Raw genomic sequence first — 21937 nt, 5'->3', positions numbered from 1 at the left:
GATAGGGTTGTAAAAAAAGAATGGTCCACCAACCAAAGACCATCCAGCTTTGACATGCTAGTTGGAACTAGCAAAACTGAAATTTCTGACTTGCTAACTGGTTGTAGTTATACTTGTGCTGCGTTCAACCAGTTAGCAAGTCAAACATTTATGAGATTCATAGTTCCGACTAGAACGTGAACGCACAAAAAATATTTCCGCTAAGAGTTATGCTGCTTTTTACTGTAAACAAAAGTCAACGGACATGTTAATTAAAATACTGATGAGAGTCATAACATTCACAACTATTATCAACCATAAAAATACAATTAACATGGGCAAATGAGCTAAGAAAATAAAAGAAGAGCAAACAGCAAAATATAATTCTCAACATTTATCAATTTTGACATTAAGCATTTCAGTAGGAGACAAATGAGTTGTAAAATGAAAAAGAGTGAACAAAACTCGATAATTAGGTACTAGATAAGGATAATGGGGCTAATTGTGTCCATGTTATGGGACCAGGGAGAGTTCTACCAGGCCTATGGCCATTTGCTCCTCCACATTGATCTTGGTTTTCTCGGCCACGAGGTCGGAGGCTTCCTTCTGGGCCTCATTGCTCAGTATCTCCACCAGGGTTTGCAGACCCAGACGCCGAGCATCATCCACCGGCTGATTGTTGAAGAGGTCGCGCTGCTGCAGTGACAATACAGACACAAATCACTCAGACTGTCCTTTTAGGGGTAGCCATGGGTGTGATTATCACAACGTATAGGATAGATTAAGGCTACTGGTCCATTTGGATAAATTATAGAAGTGAGAAATTAGAAATGGCATAACAGATTATCACCTGTGAATTGCCCATTTATCTGAATAAATGTAATTTCTTGGACCAAATACAGTGCATTCGGAAAGTATTCAGACTCCATTTGCTTTTTCCACATGACAGCCTTATTCTAAAGTGGATTAAATAAAACATTTGCCTAATCAATCTATACACAATACCACAATGACAAAGCAAAAACAGGGTTAATCCATTTAAGAATAAGGCTGTAATGTAACAAAATGTGGAAAAAGTTAAGGAGTCTGAATACTTTCCAATGCACTGTACTATATTAAACCTGGTCGGTTGTGGAGAATTCAATACCTCAAGACTGGAGCCGTTCCTGATGCAGAACCTGACCATGTCTGGCTGGTTAGTGCAGACAGCCTAGAATAAACCAAAGTTACATGCTTTTTTGTATACATTGCAGTTCTATCTATCAACATGTTTCATTCTGTATATTGGTGTACTTCAATATCATCAAAGAATTAGGTCATGCCAGACCACAATGTTATTCTGACAATATCTAAATCATAGTACTGCTAAGCACAAAATCATGTTACAGGGAAGATTTATGGGAAAGTAGAAACCCACCACATGCAGAGGAGTTCTGCCATCGGCATCAGCAAAGTTGAAGCTAACCCCTGCCTGCTTCCACACCTCCATCTGCTTGAAGTCTCCCAAGAACGCAAGGCTGCAGACAAGAGGCCTTTAATTACATCTCAAATATGGTGTCATTCCCAATTATTATGGATTCAAAGTTCAGTTCTATGTATGACAGTAAGGAAATCAAATATTTTCATAAAAATGTGATGAATTCAATACATTAAATGTACAGCCCTTCTACACAGGGAAATTAAGCAGTGATCATTTTCATACAATTATAAGTGCACAAATAGTTCTGAGACGTGACATTCAATATATGCCAGTGGTCACCAACCCTGGTCACTGCAGGACTAGTTTTGCAAGACTTTTGTTCCAGCCTAGTACTAACATACGGTACATAATTCAACTAATGAAAGTATTGATGACAGTTGATTAGCAGAATCTGGGGGGAACAAAAACCTGCAAATGCCATTGCTCTCTAGGACCAGTGTTGGTGACCACAGCTAGGTTATATGCTGTTTAAGTTAACCATAAGATTCAATACATTCAGTAGCTGACTACTTCATTTAGCTCACCCACCAACACATCTCAACCCCCAGTTCCAGAGAGGATGTCTCCAGGTGAGCCCCCTCACTCATCAGTTGGGACACAACCTCTATGCTCCTGCACGGACACAATGAAGAGTCATGTTGTTGAGAGACTCCTGGTAAAAGACCTTTAGTCTAGCCATTCATCTCAGATGAGGTCTCCCATTTGGAGCTTTATATACTGATGCATAATAAAAACATGAGGAAAACTCTTTCCTGGAAATCTTTCAAATAATGTGTAAATATATACATTTGCAGTTATTGTATAATTGCCATGCCATTAGTGATGGGGGGGACATGTATACAGTTATATATCGTAAGACAATATTGCAATATTATTTTTGCGCTAGTTGGCTGTACCTGCACCAAAACTCCAGTATTTTTCCTTCATAGCTTGTTCACTAGGAAGCCAATTTGTTTTCAGCACTTTTATTTCAACGTCAAACTATGTTTACATCCAATTGGTGAAGAATTTTCATGCATATGTTCTAAAATCCACACAAAAACAATATGCATGTCACGACTTCCGCCGAAGTCGGTCCCTCTCCTTGTTTGGGCGGTGTTCGGCGGTCGACGTCACCGACCTTCCAGCCATCACTGATCCATTTTCCATTGGTTTTGTCTTGTCTTCCTTCACACCTGGTTCCAATCCCATCAATTACATGTTGTGTATTTAACCCTGTTTCTCCTCATGTCCTTGTCGGAGATTGTTTTATTGTATGTTATGTGCAAGTCATGTGTCGGTGTGCGAGTGGTTTTGTACCCACTTATATTATTTTTGTATATATATATTTTTTTAAAGTTTTATGAGCACTTATTAAACGACTCCGTTTATACCAAGTTCATTTTCCTGCGCCTGACTTCCCTGCCACTGACCAATTACAATGCACATTTTCTCACCAAAGTTGTTAACTTTCATTCAAATTACTTTTGCGGTTAACCCCCCGCAAAAAAAACACAAGTTAAATGGGTTTCCATTGAATTTTGAACTCCACTGATCATTTTGTCATATAATGTTATATAGCGAATGTGCCCACTCTGGTATTGGCACATGTACTCTAACCAACAGCTTGCAGATACAGTGCGGGTATTGCCTACATCAGTGGTTTCCAAACTGCGGGGCGCACCCCGAGGGATCGGCAGCAGGGGAACAGGGATCTCCCCGCCACAATTATTTTTAAATATACTGTACAGTACCAGTCAAAATTTTGGAAACACCTACTCATTCAAGGGTTTTTCTTTATCTGTACTATTTTCTATTCCTGTAGGAATGCCTTTCCAACAGTCTTGAAGGAGTTCCCACATATGCTGAGCACTTGTTGGCTGCTTTTCCTTAACTCTGCGGTCCAACTCATCACAAACCATCTCAATTGGGTTGAGGTCGGGTGATTGTGGTGGCCAGGTCATCTGATGCAGCACTCCATCACTCTCCTTCTTGGTCAAATAGCCATTACACAGCCTGGAGGTGTGTTGGGTCATTGTCCTGTTGAAAAACAAATGATAGTCCCACTAAAAGCAAACCAGAGGTGATGACGAATCACTGCAGAATGCGGTAGTAGCCATGCTGGTTAAGTGTGCCTTGAATTCTAAATAAATCAGTGTCACCAGCAAAGCACCCACACACCACCTCCTCCATGCTTCAGGGTGGGAACCACACATGCGGAGATCATCCGTTCACCTACTCTGTGTCTCACAAAGACACGGCGGTTGGAACCAAAAGTCGCAAATTTGGACTCATCAGACCAAAGGACAGATTTCTACCGGTCTAATGTCCATTGCTCTTGTTTCTTGCCCAATTTTTCAGTTTGTGATTTGTTAAAAAAGTTTGAAATATCCAATAAATGTCGTTCCACTTCATGATTGTGTCCCACTTGTTGTTGATTCTTCACAAAAAAATACAGTTTTATATCTTTATGTTTGAAGCCTGAAATGTGGCAAAAGGTCGCAAAGTTCAAGGGGGCCGAATACTTTCGCAAGGCACTGTAACTTGTCAGAAAGTTCCAGATCAACTAGCCCATGTCAGCTAATATTTTTTAGATTTAGTTGTAATGTTCGAGTCACTTAAATATCACATGAATAGACATGGCAAAATGCATAGAATTGCAAGAAAATGTGCTTTAAAACTGCAAAATGTTATCTGCACCTCATGACAAAATGTGTAGAATTGCAAGAAATAAGCCTTTAACCTGTTACATTTTCTCTCTGCCAAAAAGAGGGGTGTGAACAGTTTGTGTCATGAAAAGTGCTTGTGCCAATAGAAATAGACCTGGGGCACAGCTGAAAAATGTTGATCTGATTAAAGAAGCAATAAAACTGGCCTTCTTTAGACTAGTTGAGTATCTGGAGCATCAGCATTTGTGGGTTTGATTACAGGCTCAAAATGGCCAGAAACAAAGACCTTTATTCTGAAAGTCGTCAGCCTATTCTTGTTCTGAGAGATGAAGGCTATTCAATGTGAGAAATTGCCAAGAAACGGAAGATCTCGTACAACACTGTGTACTACTCCCTTCACAGAACAGCTCTAACCAGAATAGAAAGAGGAGTGGGAGGCCCTGGTGCACAACTGAGCAAGAGGACAAATACATCAGTGTCTAGTTTGAGAAACAGACACCTCACAAGTCCTCAACTGGCAGCTTCATTAAATACGACCTGCAAAACACCAGTCTCAACGTCAACAGTGAAGAGGCGACTCCGAGATGCTGGCCTTCTTAGCAGAGTTGCAAAGAAAAAGCCATATCTCAGACTGGCCTATAAAAAGAAAAGATTAAGATGGGCAATGATCAATTAGCCTTTTACAATGATCAACTTGGATTAGCTAACACAACGTGCCATTGGAACACAGGAGTGATGGTTGCTGATAATGGGCCTCTGCACGCATGTGTAGATATCTCATTAAAAATCAGCTGTTTCCAGCTACAATAGTCATTTACAACATTAACAATGTCTACACTGTATTTCTGATCAATTTGATGTTATTTTAATGGACAAAAAATGCACTTTTCTTTCAAAAACAAGGACATTTCTAAGTGACCCCAAACTTTTGAACGGTAGTGTAAATGTTGATTTTTTTTTTTACATTGGATACATTTACCAATTTGTAAGTCGCTCTGGATAAGAGCGTCTGCTAAATGACTTAAATGTAAAATGTAAATTTACCATATCATATGGAGACAGAAATACAGTGGGGCAAAAAAGTGGTCACCTACAAACAAGCAAGATTTCTGGCTCTCACAGACCTGTAACTTATTCTTTAAGAGGCTCTTCTGTCCTCCACTCGTTATCTCTATTAATGGCACCTGTTTGAACATGTTATCAGTATAAAAGACACCTGTCCACAACCTCAAACAGTCACACTACAAACTCCTCTACGGCCAAGACCAAAGAGCTGTCAAAGGACACCATAAACAAAATTGTAGACCTGTACCAGGCTGGGAAGACTGAATCTGCAGTAGGTAAACAGCTTGGTTTGAAGAAATCAACTGTGGGAGCAATTATTAGGAAATGGAAGACATACAAGACCACTGATAATCTCCCTCGATTTGGGGCTCCACGCAAGATCTCACCCCGTGGGGTCAAAATGATCACAAGAACGGTGAGCAAAAATCCCAGAACCACACGGGGGGACCTAGTGAATGACCTGCAGAGAGCTGGAACCAAAGTAACAAAGCCTACCATCAGTAACACACTACGCCGCCAGGGACTCAAATCCTGCAGTGCCAGACGTGTCCCCCTGCTTAAGCCAGTACATGTCCAGGCCCATCTGAAGTTTGCTAGAGAGCATTTGGATGATCCAGAAGAAGATTGGGAGAATGTCATATGGTCAGATGAAACCAAAATAGAACTTTTTGGTGAAAACTCAACTCGTCGTGTTTGGAGGACAAAGAATGCTGAGTTGCATCCAAAGAACACCATACCTACTGTGAAGCATGGGGGTGGAAACGTCATGCTTTGGGGCTGTTTTTCTGCAAAGGGACCAGGACGACTGATCCGTGTAAAGGAAAGAATGAATGGGGCCATGTATCGTGAGATTTTGAGTGAAAACCTCCTTCCATCAGCAAGGGCATTGAAGATGAAACGTGGCTGGGTCTTTCAGCATGACAATGATCCCAAACACACCGAAGGAGTGGCTTCGTAAGAAGCATTTCAAGGTCCTGGAGTGGCCTAGCCAGTCTCCAGATCTCAACCCCATAGAAAATCTTTGAAGGGAGTTGAAAGTCTGTGTTGCCCAGCAACAGCCCCAAAACATCACTGCTCTAGAGGAGATCTGCATGGAGGAATGGGCCAAAATACCAGCAACAGTGTGTGAAAACCTTGTGAAGACTTACAGAAAACGTTTGACCTCTGTCATTGCCAACAAAGGGTATATAACAAAGTATTGAGATAAACTTTTGTTATTGACCAAATACTTATTTTCCACCATAATTTGCAAATAAATTCATTAAAAATCCTACAATGTGATTTTCTGGATTTTTTCCCTAATTTTGTCTGTCATAGTTGAAGTGTACCTATGATGAAAATTACAGGCCTCTCTCATCTTTTTAAGTGGGAGAACTTGCACAATTGGTGGCTGACTAAATACTTTTTTGGCCCACTGTATAAACCTTTTACCTTATCATAAGTAGACATAATTGCAAATTATGAAAACCTTACAATAGAAATAAAAATAACAATTTAGTTCCGAATTGAACTTTAATTAAATGAGTTGACTCTTCACATGGGATGATTTCACTGAACAACAAAAGAAAGGGAAAATTGAAGGATTCCCAATGATCCATCACATTTCCCAAAATGTTTTCAACGTATATGTGTAAAATGATTGTCTAAAAACTAAAGCTTTGGTTGTCTTCCTCTCAGGCCTCCATGTCTTCTCTTGAACATCAGCCGTATATATTCCCCCCCAAGCAGACACATCGATGGCCCTGAACAAACTTTATTTGTCTCTATGTAAACTGGAAACCACATATCCTGAGGCTGCATTCATTGTAGCTGGGGATTTTAACAAGGCTAATCTGAAAACAAGACTCCCTAAATTATATCAATATATTGATTGTGCAACCAGGGCTGTTAAAACCCTGGATCATTGTTATTCTAACTTCCACGACGCATATAAGGCCCTCCCCCGCCTCCTTTCGGAAAAGCTGACCACGACTCTATTTTGTTGCTTCCAGCCTACAGACAGAAACTAAAACAAGAAGCTCCCGCGCTCAGGTCTGTTCAAAGCTGGTCCGACCAATCTGATTCCACACTTAAAGACAGCTTCGATCACGTGGATTGGGATATGTTCCGCATTGCGTCCAACAACAACATTGACGAATACGCTGATTTGGTGAGCGAGTTCATTAGAAAGTGCATCGGCGATGTCGTACCCACAGCAACGATTAAAACATTCCCAAACCAGAAACCGTGGATTGATGGCAGCATTCGCACGGAACTGAAAGCGCGAACCACTGCTTTTAACCAGGGCATGTTAACCGGAAACATGACCGAATACAAACAGTGTAGCTATTCCTTCCGCAAGGCAATCAAACAAGCTAAGTGTCAGTATAGAGACAAAGTAGAGTTGCAATTCAACGGCTCAGACACAAGAGGTATGTGGCAGGGTCTACAGTCAATCACGGATTACAAAAAGAAAACCAGCCCTGTCGCGGACCAGGATGTCTTGCTCCCAGACAGACTAAATAACTTCTTTGCTCGCTTTGAGGACAATACAGTGCCACTGACACGGCCCGCAACCAAAACCTGTGGACTCTCCTTCACTGCAGCCAATGTGAGTAAAACATTTAAACGTGTTAACCCTCGCAAGGCTGCAGGCCCAGACGGCATTCCCGGCCGCGTCCTCAGAGCATGCGCAGACCAGCTGGCTGGTGTGTTTACGGACATATTCAATCATTCCTTATCCCAGTCTGCTGTTCCCACATGCTTCAAGAGGGACACCATTGTTCCTGTTTCCCAAGAAAGCTAAGGTAACTGAGCTAAACGACTACCGCCCCGTAGCACTCACTTCCGTCATCATGAAGTGTTTTGAGAAACTACTCAAGGACCATATCACCTCCACCCTACCTGAAACCGTATACCCACTCCAATTTGCTTACCGCCCCAATAGGTTCACAGACGACGCAATCGCAACCACACTGCACACTGCCCTAACCCATCTGGACAAGAGGAATACCTATGTGAGAATGCTGTTCATCGACTACAGCTCAGCATGTAACACCACAGTACCCTCCAAACTCGTCATCAAGCTCGAGACCCTGGGTCTCGTCCCCGCCCTGTGCAACTGGGTCCTGGACTTCCTGACGGGCCGCCCCCAAGGTGGTGAGGGTAGGTAACAACATCTCCACCTCGCTGATCCTCAACACTGGGGCCCCACAAGGCTGCGTTCTGAGCCCTCTCCTGTACTCCCAGTTCACCCACGACTGCGTGGCCATGCACGCCTTCAACTCAATCATCAAGTTTGCAGACGATACTACAGTGGTAGGCTTGATTACCAACAACAACGAGACGGCCTACAGGGAGGAGGTGAGGGCCCTCGGAGTGTGGTGTCAGGAAAATAACCTCACACTCAACGTCAACAAAACAAAGGAGATGATTGTGGACTTCAGGAAACAGAAGAGGGAGCACCCCCCTATCCACATCGACGGGACAGTAGTGGAGAGGGTAGTAAGTTTTAAGTTCCTCGGCGCAGCAGCGCCTCTTCAACCGCAGGAGGCTGAAGAAATTCGGCTTGTCACCAAAAGCACTCACAAACTTCTACAGATGAACAATCGAGAACATCCTGTCGGGCTGTATCACCGCCTGGTACGGCAACTGCTCCTCCCACAACCGTAAGGCTCTCCAGAGGGTAGTGAGGTCTGCACAATGCATCACCGGGGGTAAACTACTTGCCCTCCAGGACACCTACACCACCCGATGTCACAGGAAGGCCATAAAGATGAGCTTTTTTTGAAATATTTTTCTTGTGTGAATTTTACCCCTTTTTCCTGGTGTCCAATTGTTTAGTAGCTACTATCTTATCGCTACAACTCCCGTATGGGCTCGGGAGAGACGAAGGTTGAAAGTCATGCGTCCTCCGATACACAACCCATCCAAGCCGCACTGCTTCTTAACACAGTGCCATCCAACCCCGAAGCCAACCTCACCAATGTGTCGGAGGAAACACCGTGCACCTGGCAACCTTGGTTAGCGCGCACTGTGCCCGGCCCGCCACAGGAGTCGCTGGTGCGCGATGAGACAAGGATTTCCCTACCGGCCAAACCCTCCCTAACCACGCTAGGCCAATTGTGTGTCGCCCCACAGACCTCCCGGTCGCGGCCGGTTACGACAGAGCCTGGGCGCGAACCCAGAGTCTCTGGTTGCGCAGCAGTACAGCGCCCTTAACCACTGCGCCACCCGGGAGGCCCCATAAAGATCATCAAGGACAACAACCACCCGAGCCACTGCCTGTTCACCCCGCTATCATCCAGAAGGCGAGGTCAGTACAGGTGCATCAAAGCAGGGACCGAGAGACTGAAAAACAGCTTCTATCTCAAGGCCATCAGACTGTTAAACAGCCACCACTAACATTGAGTGGCTGCTGCCAACATACTGACTCAACTCCAGCTCACTTTAATAATGGAAATGGATGGAAAATTGATGGAGAAAATGTATCACTAGCCACTTTAAACAATGCCACTTAATATAATGTTTACATACCCTACATTACTGTACTCTATATCATCTACTGCATCTTGCCATCTTTATGTAATACATGTATCACTAGCCACTTTAAACTATGACACTTTTATGTTTACATACCCTACATTACTCATCTCAGGCTGCCCCTTGGAGAGGCAGGGTAGCCTAGTGGTTAGAGCATTGGACTATTAATCGGAAGGTTGCAAGTTCAAATCCCCGAGCTGACAAGATACAAAATCTGTCGTTCTGCCCATGAACAGGCATTTTACCAACTGTTCCTAGGCCGTCATTGAATATACAAATTTGTTCTTAACTGACTTGCCTAGTAAAATACATTTAGGATTGTTCTTATACTGTACTTGATACCATCATCAGCATCTTGTCTATGCTGTTCTGTACCATCACTCATTCATGTATCTTTAAGTACATATTCTTTATCCCTTTACACTTGTGTGTATAAGGTAGTAGTTGTGGAATTGTTAGGTTAGATTAATCAATTTAACCTTGCGCAGTTGCACTCCTAAAACCTAAAAACATTTGTCATAAGAAACTAGCTCCCTGGTATACATAAAATACTCTTGCTCTGAAGCAAGCTTCCAGAAAATTGGAACGGAAATGGCGCCACACCAAACTGGAAGTCTTCCGACTAGCTTGGAAAGACAGTACCGTGCCGTATCAACTTAATCAGGAAAATAAGAACAATCCTAAATGTATTTTTGATACTGTCGCAAAGCTAACTAAAAAGTAGCATTCCCCAAGTGAGGATGGCTTTCACTTCAGCAGTAATACATTAATGAACTTCTTTGAGGAAAAGTTCATGATTATGAGAAAGGAAATTACGGACTGCTCTTTAAATCTGCGTATTACGTCAAAGCTCAGTTGTCCTGAGTCTGCACAACTCTGCCAGGACCTAGGATCAAGAGAGACACTCAAGTGTTTTAGTACTATACCTCTTGACACAATGATGAAAATAATCATGGCCTCTAATCCTTCAAGCTGCATACTGGACCCTATTCCAAATAAACTACTGAAAGAGCTGCTTCATGTGCTTGGCTCTCCTATGTTGAACATAATAAACGGCTCTCTATCCACTGGATGTGTACCAAACTCACTAAAAGTGGCAGTAATAAAGCCTCTCTTGAAAAAGCCAAACCTTGACCCAGAAAAGATAAAAAACTATCGGCCTATGTCGAATCTTCCATTCCTCTCAAAAGAAATTGAAAAAGCTGTTGTGCTGCAACTCACTGCCTTCCTGAAGACAAACAATGTATGAAATGCTTCAGTTGAGTTTTAGACCCATCATAGCACTGAGACTGCACTTGTGAAGGTGGTAAATTACCTTTTAATGACATCAGACCGAAGCTCTGCATCTGTCCTCGTGCTCCTAGACCTTAGTGCTGCTTTTGATACCATCGATCACCACATTCTTTTGGAGAGATTGGAAACCCAAATTGGTCTACACGGACAAGCTCTGGCCTGGTTTTGATCTTATCTGTCGGAAAGATGTCAGTTTGTCTCTGTGAATGGTTGTCACTGACAAATCAACTGTAAATTTCGGTGTTCCTCAAGGTTCAGTTTTAGGACCACTATTGTTTTCACTATATATTTTACCTCTTGGGGATGTCATTCGAAAACATAATGTTAACTTTCCCTGCTATGTGGATGACACACAGCTGTACATTTCAATGAAACATGGTGAAGCCCCAAAATTGCCGTCGCTAGAAGCCTGTGTTTCAGACATAAGGAAGTGGATGGCTGCAAACTTTCTACTTTTAAACTCGGACAAAACAGAGATGCTTGTTCTAGGTCCCAAGAAACAAAGAGATCTTCTGTTGTATCTGACAATTAATCTTGATGGTTGTACAGTCGTCTCAAATAAAACTGTGAAGGACCTTGGCGTTACTCTGGACCCTGATCTCTCTTTTGACGAACATATCAAGACTGTTTCAAGGACAGCTTTTTTCCATCTACGTAACATTGCAAAAATCATAAACTTTCTGTCCAAAAATGACACAGAAAAATTAATCCATGCTTTTGTTACTTCTAGGTTAGACTACTGCAATACTCTACTTTCCGGCTACCCGGATAAAGCACTAAATAAACTTCAGTTAGTGCTAAATACGGCTGCTAGAATCCTGACTAGAACCAACAAGTTTGATCATATTACTCCAGTGCTAGCCTCCCTACACTGGCTTCCTGTTAAGGCAAGGGCTGATTTCAAGGTTTTACTGCTAACCTACAAAGCATTACTTGGGCTTGCTCTTATCTATCTTTCTGATTTGGTCCTGCCGTACATACCTACATGTAAACTACGGTCACAAGACGCAGGCCTCCTAATTGTCCCTAGAATATCTAAGCAAACAGCTGGAGGCAGGGCTTTCTCCTATAGAGCTCAATTTTTATGGAATGGTCTGCCTACCCATGTGAGAGACACAGACTCGGTCTCAACCTTTAAGTCTTTACTGAAGACTCTTCTCTTCAGTGGGTCATATGATTGAGTGTAGTCTGGCCCAGGAGTGTGAAGGTGAACGGAAAGGCTCTGGAGCAACGAACCGCCCTTGCTGTCTCTGCCTGGCCGGTTCTTTCCACTGGGATTCTCTGCCTCTAACCCTATAACAGGGGCTGAGTCACTGGCTTACTAGTGCTCTCCCTAGGAGGGGTGCGTCACTTGAGTGGGTTGAGTCACTGACGTGATCTTCCTGTCTGGGTTGGCGCCCCCCCTTGGGTTGTGCCATGGCGGAGATCTTTGTGGGCTATACTTGGCCTTGTCTCAGGATGGTAAGTTGGTGGTTGTGGGGGCTGTGGTGTGGGGCTGTGCTTTTGCAAAGTGGGTGGGGTTATATCCTTCCTGTTTGGCCCTGTCCGGGGGTATCACCGGATGGGGCCACAGTGTCTCCTGATCCCTCCTGTCTCAGCCTCCAGCATTTATGCTGCAGTAGTTTGTGTCGTGGGGCTTGGGTAAGTTTGTTATATCTGGAGTACTTCTCCTGTCTTATCCGGTGTCCTGTGTGAATTTAAGTATGCTCTCTCTAATTCTCTCGTTCTTTCTCTCTCTCGGAGGACCTGAGCCCTAGGACCATGCCTCAGGAATACCTGGCATGATGACTCCTTGCTCCCCAGTCCACCTGGCCGTGCTGCTGCTCCAGTTTCAACTGTTCTGCCTGCGGCTATGGAATCCTGACCTGTTCACCGGACGTGCTACCTGTCCCAGACCTGCTGTTTTCAACTCTCTAGAGACAGCAGGAGTGGTAGAGATACTCTTAATGACCGGCTATGAAAAGCCAACTGACATTTACTCCTGAGGTGCTGAATTGCTGCACCCTCGACAACTACTGTGATTATTATTATTTGGCCATGGTGGTCATTTGTGAACATTTGAACATCTTGGCCATGTTCTGTTATAATCTCCACCCGGCACAGCCAGAAGAGGACTGGCCACCCCTCATAGCCTGGTTCCTCTCTAGGTTTCTTCCTAGGTTTTGGCCTTTCTAGGGAGTTTTTCCTAGCCACCGTGCTTCTACACCTGCATTGCTTGCTGTTTGGGTTTTTAGGCTGGGTTTCTGTACAGCACTTTGAGATATCAGCTGATGTACAAAGGGCTATATAAATAAATTTGATTTGATTTGATATTACTGCATTGTCGGAACTAGAAGCACAAGCATTTCACTACACTCGTATTAACATTTGTGAACCATGTGTATGTGACAAATAAAATTTGATTTGAGATCTGGAGAATCAGCTGTACATGTGATGGAAGAGTGCACTGTGCATGCAGAGGGTTGCAATTCCATTGAATTGTGAATAGTTTAACCAAAATATGCCACAAGCCCTAGAATTGCCTTATGTGTATCCCACAAAAAAAGGTTCACTGTTATAAGCTATCTTTTTTGATGAATATAAGCAAAATTCCCCAATTCTCAGGCTTAACTTCCCATGGAAAATTTCCTGGAAAGTTTCCAACCCTACTCACTACTGTAAATTGTTCTGGATAAAAGCATCTGCTAAATGACTAAAATGCAAATACCACTGGGCCCCACCAGACACAGATAATCGAAGATTGAGGTTTATTTTCTCACTTGCAGCGAATGCCATCTCGGAGAGCAGTTTCTCTCGCAAAATCCCTAACGTTGACATCCGCTCCCTTCTTCAGCAGGAATCGGACAGTCTCGACATCACCCTCACCAGCAGCCAGGTGGAGAGGTGTCCTCCCATGTCCGTCTGACACAGACACATCAGCTCCCTAAAGCATGACAGTCAACATTTTGGGATGAATTTCCTAAGTATCAATACTTATGTTAACCGAATTAAATGCTCTAAATGATGATACAGTATAAATGTTTTCATAAACTAACGTTAGTAACGTTAGGTTACAGGATTCCCTTCCCACAAATTCACTTGTATAACACAGTAGCTAGCTAACTAAGTAAGTACTACTAGCTAGGCTAATAGTAGTTACTTATATTGTAGTGAATTCGGGAGATAACCCCGACCGGGGACTTGGACCTGGATCCAATGACCGTCAAACCAACGCCTTAACAGTTAAGCCAAGAGGTCCAAACCCCTTGAAGAGGTCGCTACATTACCCCCTTACATCGAGAGAGGGTGTCCCCATACTTCTCTAAAACAATTGTAACGTGGCTCAAAACATCATGAAAAAAAGCTATATATATATATATATTGGTCAATAATAATACTCTGGGTAACGTTACCTGTTGTAAGTGTCCCTCAAGACCAACAATGTCTCCTTGCAAAGCAGAGGCATTCAACAGCATGGGGAAAATGGCAAGCTGGCACACCTTCATCTCCTACGGTTAGTACAAGAAAATGAACCTTGCAGAAGGCTATATTCCATGTAGTATCATGGATTATAGTTTCATATTGACATTGATTGACTTGACTGAAGAACACAGACAGTTCACCAAAAACGGTGTACTTTTGACCGACTGTGATTGATGCATCCAACGGTTAGCTAGCTGGCTAGAAGCTGACATAGTTCAGCGCAAACGCTAGCTAGTTAGCCTTTACTTACTACTCTATAACGTTATATTGGTTTACTAGCGAACTTTAGTTTGCTGGCTAAACACACAAACCTTTGCCATATCACCAGTCCCCAACCATCCCAGACGGATGGATGATGCCACAGCTGACCAAAATCTGTAAACTTCTTCAGGGATCTTTCCTTTTGATTGATAAATACCCATGGTGGCGAATTACTAAGCTTTCGCAATATAAACTTGTATTGAGAGGCAAAACCACTACAGGGCCTGTCTGGGGTTCAAATTAATTTAATTTAATTACTCACTAACATTAAAAGTAAATGAATGGTTTCGCGGGTTCGAACGTTCCCACCCGTCACGTGACATAGCACATGCATATCAAACAGATGTGACTTTATTGAACGTATTGTAATGAACGTTGTAATGAACATCATTAACGTAACTTCATGAACATAGCATTCAAAGTGTTTACAAATGCAAGTATTATCATTTACATTAGTTGAATGTTTCATGTTTGTCGTCTGTATGGGAAAATAGTACCTAGCCATCTTGCGGCAAAATATCCACGACTATGATTGGTTGTGGTGGTATGCCGTAAAGCGTTTTCTGCCAGCGTTGTCTTATAAATACTCTTCAGACTCCTTGAACGGTCTCATTTCGTCAGTCTTCAGGATCGCTTTGGTAAAGTAGCATGCTGACATACTCTGTCGACGGTGCTGCTAAATACAGCAATGAAGGTACCATTGAATTACTGAGTAATATGTAATGTGTTAATCCACGTTGTGGATTCAATGTTTAGGAACTTCTCTTTGCTTTTTTTTCTCAATTTGTTATTTCTATTTTCTTAACTGTTTGTTTAAGGGCTTTTTTTTTTAAGTAAGCATTTCACTGCTGTTGTATTCGGCGAATGTGACAAATACAATTTGAATAGTTGTGATCATGCTTCCCTGCCACGCGGTGTTGCAAATGGCTCGCTAACGTTAACTCGTTAACTTTTGCAAAAGAGATATCAAACTACAAGTAGCTAGCTATTTTGTCATTGCTTGTCTATTGGCTAATATAACTTGCATATTGTGGTGGCAGCCTATGGTTGTTTTGACTAGACTGCTGTAGTTTCTAGTCTGTTAGCAAGCAATCTAATGTTAGCAAAGAGGCCCAAAGATGACTGGCTAGCTAAATGCCATGTGCATCTCTACGTATGGAGTTTCCTAGATTCAATGGGTGAATTCCATCGATGTGACATGGCTATAGAACTGTCGGGTTTGCTTTCATCTTTACAGATTAATTGTATTGGTGACAATGAGGCCCGTAACATCCTCGCTAACTAGTCTTAACCTAGCTAACGTTAGTTGACTAAATACAGACTGAGGCTCGTTAAATAATCTGCTAGATAACGTCAGTGATGTTTCTCTGGGACTAGTAAAGGTCATTACCCAAACTAATTAATTATTGTTTGCGAATATAGCTTTGAACGGTAATGTGTTACATCTCAATTTGTATTTTCAACAGAACTATGGACATCTAACGTTTTATGATTTTGCTTCGCATGCCTTATTCCCTCTGATCCTTGATCATTGCAGGAAATGAGACTCCACATTTGGATATCTTGAGTTGAGCCAGAACTCTGTGCGCCAGAAGCTCTTCCACGTGGTAAGACATTTCCTGTCATGTCTTTGTAAGCACAGTGCCAGTTGGGGCCTTGACATCGTGGGCCTTAGTGCTGGTGCAGTGCACATAGCAATCCATTCTCTTGCAACCCACTGCTGTGCTCACCTAGCAGCAGTGTTACTTATGAGACTGGACATTTATTTGTCTAACTAGGCAAGTCTGATAAGAAATGATTTACAATGATGGCCTGCTAAAAGGCTTCCTGCTTGACTGGGGGGCTGGGACTAGAAATAAAATATTAATGGCAAGACACCAACACTACACAGACCTAAGACACCATAGTGTGGCAGCAGCACATGACAAGAGAATCAATTTGTACATGTATTAATACAAAGTATTTGCCATTTATCCATTGCCTTCATCTTTCAGGGAAAAGCTTAACGTGAAGATGTGTAATTCAAGATCAAACTTTGGTATGTTTGTTAACCTTAAGCTTGATATATTAATGGAAGTAATGATGATTGGCTTAAATGTTCAACTGCTCTGAATTGTGATTAAGGTATGCCTTTCTGAACAAACCAGTTATGTAAATGCTGTAAACCAATGTTCATATTCATTGAATTCACTACTTTCCATTGCTTCAACAGCTTCAACCGCTTCAAGGAGCAAATGAGTTGCCCTGAATACCCAAGAGTTCCTGAGCTTGTGGTCATTCGCCGAGTCATGTTAGTTTGTTTTTCAAAGATCTAATCTAATTGAGTCAACTAGAATAACCTTGGCATGCATTTAATTTTATAGTGACTGGTTAATTTCACCACTTGCAATGCCTACTCCACTTTATTGATATAATCCTCAGTGCTTCGTATTTAAAGGTTCCTGTGCTGTACTGAGGCCTATCCCGACAGACTCCTCACTGTGGGCCCTAGTCGTTGGAAATGCCTCAAAGAACAAATTTGTGGTTTCGCTTTACCCACAGGGCTACTGCCATTAGCCCTGTGAGATATTACTACAGAACAAATACTCAAAATTGCAGCTCTGTTTTAAAGTGACACTGTTTCTAATGACCTGCTTTTCTGGTGTAGGTCTACCAAATGGCCACAGGGTGTCTCAAGCCCTGATGCAGAGCGGCCCTTTGGTGAGTATTATTAATGAGGGCTGACTTTAGTCTAGCGGGTGCCTAACATTTTAATGGCACGTCTTAATTTGCACCTGTCTCAGTGGACTATTCCATTACGGGTACACCATTAGCACACTTACTGTCCATTTCTAATCTGCAATGTATATTCGGTCACTGGAAATTGTGGTAATGCGTTCAATATTAGTCTTACACGGCACCCAAACCGGCTGCATGCATGCACCATTGTGCATAAATGTATTTTGTTCCGCTACACCAAACGCGATCACAACACGCAGGTCAAAACAAACTCAATCAATTACATTAATTTGGGAACAGGTCAAACTAGTTCGCGTGCACTTTCTAGCTAATTTGTCCTGGGACATCAACGTTGAGTAGTTATTTACCTGCAATGCACGAGGTCCTCTACTCCGACAATTAATCCATTCACACAACAGTCAACTGAATCGTTTTTAGTCATCCCTCTCAGGCTTTTTCATCTTGGAAATTTTATGGTGTTTGGTAAATCAACTTGAATAGGATTACTACACTGACGGGCAACTGTTTGCCTTTTGATCACCCATGTGGGTATAACCAGTCAGGATGGCACGTGGGTAACTGCTTCTATAAACCAATGATATGGGAGAGGCAGGACTTGCAGCGTAATCTGCATCAAAGAAAGTTCTATTTTAGCCCTGGTCAACGCAGATGCTCTTTGACGTGTTGACCAGTCGATGACTGACGGATTGCTGTTTTGAAGCCTTAATCTTGGCACTCCGCACTTGTAAAACTGTTTTGGAAGCTATAGAAAATAATTTGTCTAGTGTCCTGTGGGTTTGCTTAGACACCTTAATTCATACTTATATTGTGCGCCAAATATGAAAGTCTACATTTCCTTAACTTCACGCACCCATCCCATTAGTGGGATCATTTTCATCAACCGCTGAATTGCACAGCTACAAAAAATATTGCACTTTAATGAAATCACAAGTGCAATATAGCAAAACACAGCATAGCTTGTTAATCACCTGGCATGTCAGATTTCAATAAAGCATAACAAGCATTTATGTAAGAACCTCTCTCTAAGTAGACAATATATTAAACACAGCCAAGTAGATTGGTCAGAAAAGCTAATTAAATCCCTTACCGTTGCGGTTTTTATGTTCAGAAATCCAGGCTTGAGCGGTCACGACATCGCAGAACAATTCCAAATAGTCTGTAAAGTGCGTAGAAAGATGTCAAATGTTTATTTATAATCAATCCTCAGGTTGTTTTTACAATATATAATCGATAATATGTCAAACCGGAATGAAGCTTCTTGCATCTGATCTGAGGAACTTAGGTTTCAGTCATCGGAATTAGTTTTGAATCCCTGGGGTATATGGGAGGGATCACCGCACTGCATGGTATCTGCAGCCAGCTGCTACTCCGGTTGGACTGTTCATTAGTCAGTGCAAGAGAAACTCGGCATATGGCATCGTTGGTCTCCATGTCTTTGTGTGTGGCGTCCTGGTATATCTGTCGAGACACTTCACTTCTCATTAAGTTTCCATCATTGAACTTCCGGTATGCAAATTTAATCTGTGTTCTCTTGACAGGCCTGTTGTGTCATGTGCCAAGGGCTCTTGAGAGGGTAATGACTTAAGTGAGTATTTGTGTACTGTCTCGTGATGCTAGCAGAGTGCCCACTGAGTAGCACTGTATGGTATCTGCAGCCAGCCTTCACCACGGGCTGTTCTGTTCATAACACAGTGCAAGATCAACTCTTCATATGGCATCGTTAGGCTCTTGGCTGGTCTGTGCCTGGCGCCCTGGTATTTGTGCAGAGACAACACTTTCCTTCTCCATGGGCTACTCCCTGACAATGATGCCCCAAATTGAGACTGTCAATGTATCAAAGCAATGTTTCTGGGCATTAAGATTATGTTAAAGTGTGTATTAAAGGCTAAGAATACTGGCCATGAGGTGTGATAAATGTCGTGCTGGAGTGTCTAAGGTATTGAGTAATTAAGTGTTGACTTCACTTCAGGTACACCAGGACTGGTCTTGATGAGCCAGTACACCAGAACTTGGCTGAATGATTACATCTCCAGTGAAGGTAACCTCCTTTTGTCTTCCTGGACTTTTTGGCTGTCATCAGTTTGGTCATATACCAAGGCTCTTGGGATATACAATTCCTGATTTGCTGTGGAATTGACCATAAAGTAAACCTTCCAGTGGGTCTCACCAGCGCCATGCTGGAGGTGCTCTATTGGAAACAGTGCAATAACAAAGTTAACTGAGTTACTCACAATTTATTTTTATTTAACTTAGTGAATTGTCTCTTTCAGGTTTCGCATCCCTGGCCAACAAATGACCAGAGTAAGGTGAGGCGCTACTCAGTGTGATGTGTTCCGGATCATTTTCAAAGGGGGCCTGTCGGGCTTTCCCACTGCTGGTCCTTCACGCAGTGATCCCACAGCAGCGCCCCTGGTGACTCAATGCAGACCCTTTTTGCCATGGGACGTCTGCAGTCTACACGGGCGACATGACTCTTAATCAATATTACATCAGCGCCTAGATCATGCCTGCTTATTAATGCATAGAAGGACATTTGTCTAAAGTTTAACCAAAATGTATTTCTAATCAACAGGTGATCTGTTTCAGCCCTGCATGCACCCATCAAGTTAAGAGGTGTTTGAAGATATTAAAAAGATGAATGTTTTCTCCAAGATTCAATTTGAAAATGCATTTGAAGATGTAGCTCAATCTGACCTGTTGAGCTTCTGATAATTTCAATAAAATGATTGGTAATGTAATTTGCTTACTTACTACTTTCCTGGAAAAGGGACATGGAAAGTGTTGGGTTCATGACCTAAAATTGAGGATCCCCTGAATTTTCCCATTTGCACAAAGCTTAGTTCTCCAAATGTGTGCACATTTGTTTACGTCCCAGTTAGTAAGTGTTTCTCCTTTGCCAAGATAATCCAGACACTAGAGAAGTGAGGCATATCAATAAACAGGTGCATCTTGTGCTGAGAAAGCTTTTTGGTGGGGGAAACAATCTGATTGGTTCCTTGGTGGGGGAGTTGACTCCTTTAGTTTGGGACTTCATCGGGTAAAATAAATCCAATTACATTTCCAGTAGGGATGTTTGGCACAGCCCTCGCACCCACCGAGAAGGTTGACTTCATGACTAGGTTTGAAGGTGTTATCAGTGTTTTGCATAAATTGTGGTTGTGCTTTATCGATGCAATGTAAACAGGCCTAGTGTTTCCATGAGGGGTGTGATCATCACAAGGTGGAAAGGAACTGACTTGGTGGGTTAGGGCAGTATTTTATGTCTGCCTTGCATAAATGTGGCCAAAGTTCCCTCATGCCAATGCGTATTTGCACATGGTTCTGTTACTGGTGGTTGGGGAGGTGTGTTACAATATGGTTTGGCGCATGTCAGCCCTACTGGTACTCCCAACACTTGAGTGGGTCACAAGATTAAAGGATTCCCTTCAGTGAGCAGAGCCTAACCAAGTTGTCATGTATTTTCTGTTTGTGGTTAAATTTCACTCAGCATATGCATCCTCTAATGGGTGGTTTCCGAAGTTGGTGTGAATGTGCACCCGGTGCAATGGGCTTGACGGTTATGGTGGGTTGTGAAGCAGCTAGTTGGTCAATTAGAAACCTCAATACACATGTGTGCTGAGGTAATCAGAGCCAGACACTAAAGGTTCCTATAATCCTTGCACAACTTTCAGAACAGTCTCACTGGTCTCGAGGCTGGGCTTCAACGCATGTGTACAGATTTTTGGTGTTGCTCGTTAGAATAGATAAACCCAACTGTTTGGACACAGGCATAATTTTAACTATCACATGTATTTGCCCTGATGTTTCACTACATCACTCCCTTGCAATAACAGCTGTTCAAAAAATCGGCTTGAGTTCTTCCCAATTTGTGTCTTGGCTCTCTGGTTCATACTTTTCATATCTGTAGTGATGGAATTTGAGATTTTTCTAATGTCTTGTGCCTTAATCTTTTCCTCCCAAAGCTTGTTGAAGTAAGATCTCAGGAAGAGTACCGATGAGAGTAAATTAAATTGAGGATCAAACCGTATGGGGCTTTGTTTCTGTGCCAAGAACAGTCTGCACAGATCCTGCTGTGAACTGCCGTCCACTCCTTCAGACTTCTAATTTCCTGGTCGTGTCCATACCGTCCAATGTAGAAGGAAATCCATTAGAATTTAGATTTTTCGTGCTCTACCAATTAGCCTATTTCCCCTAGCACCAGTGGAGAATATCAAATCTAAGTTTAGCGTGCATTCGGGAAGTATTCAGCCCCCTTATATTTTTCCACATTTGGTTAGGTTACAGCCTCATTCTAAAATTGTTTAAACAAAAAAATGCTCCTCAAACAATACCCCGTAATGATAAAGCGAAAGTTGACCATTTTATAAGTCTTTAAAAAACATACCTTATTTACATAGGTATTCAGACCCTTTTGCTATGAGAGTTGAAATCGAGCTCCGGTGTATCCTTTTTCCATTGATCATCCTTGAGATGTTTCTACAACTTGATT

General features: G+C 42.4%; 1 protein-coding gene, 1 long non-coding RNA gene and 3 other non-coding genes across 8 annotated transcripts; 4 read left to right on the top strand and 1 right to left on the bottom strand.

Annotated features, from left to right (window-relative positions):
* Positions 1 to 358: 358 nt before the first annotated feature.
* Positions 359 to 15015, bottom strand: si:ch211-209a2.2 (L-asparaginase). 2 transcript variants are annotated; one of them, XM_029671539.2, is made up of 7 exons: positions 14760 to 15015; positions 14379 to 14474; positions 13746 to 13909; positions 1988 to 2071; positions 1397 to 1496; positions 1127 to 1189; positions 359 to 675 (listed from the first exon to the last, which is right to left on the bottom strand). In XM_029671539.2, the coding sequence occupies exons 1-7, from the start codon at positions 14868 to 14870 to the stop codon at positions 493 to 495; spliced, it is 801 nt and encodes a 266-aa protein (XP_029527399.1). In that variant the 5' UTR covers positions 14871 to 15015; the 3' UTR covers positions 359 to 492. The 2 variants fall into 2 exon arrangements, with proteins under 2 accessions (XP_029527399.1, XP_029527400.1); XM_029671540.2 differs by lacking the exon at positions 14379 to 14474.
* A 281-nt stretch (positions 15016 to 15296) lies between these two features.
* LOC115136108 (uncharacterized) lies at positions 15297 to 20186 on the top strand. Of its 3 annotated transcripts, none has more exons than XR_003864571.1 (9): positions 15297 to 15403; positions 16247 to 16316; positions 16704 to 16747; positions 16922 to 16999; positions 17357 to 17409; positions 18987 to 19033; positions 19418 to 19486; positions 19719 to 19754; positions 20021 to 20186. It is a non-coding gene; the product is annotated as an uncharacterized LOC115136108 (long non-coding RNA). The 3 variants fall into 3 exon arrangements; XR_003864572.1 differs by having other exon boundaries at positions 17147 to 17409; XR_003864570.1 differs by having other exon boundaries at positions 16922 to 17409.
* On the top strand, positions 17160 to 17293 carry LOC115136549 (small nucleolar RNA SNORA18). The gene has a single exon (XR_003864658.1). It is a non-coding gene; the product is annotated as a small nucleolar RNA SNORA18 (small nucleolar RNA).
* LOC115136547 (small nucleolar RNA SNORA8) lies at positions 18784 to 18920 on the top strand. The gene has a single exon (XR_003864656.1). It is a non-coding gene; the product is annotated as a small nucleolar RNA SNORA8 (small nucleolar RNA).
* Positions 19083 to 19222, top strand: LOC115136548 (small nucleolar RNA SNORA8). The gene has a single exon (XR_003864657.1). It is a non-coding gene; the product is annotated as a small nucleolar RNA SNORA8 (small nucleolar RNA).
* Positions 20187 to 21937: the final 1751 nt, after the last annotated feature.

This window comes from Oncorhynchus nerka, linkage group LG10, assembly GCF_034236695.1.
Source record: "Oncorhynchus nerka isolate Pitt River linkage group LG10, Oner_Uvic_2.0, whole genome shotgun sequence".
NCBI classification, from domain to species: Eukaryota; Metazoa; Chordata; class Actinopteri; order Salmoniformes; family Salmonidae; genus Oncorhynchus; species Oncorhynchus nerka.
This window is presented reverse-complemented; position numbering and strand designations above follow the sequence as displayed.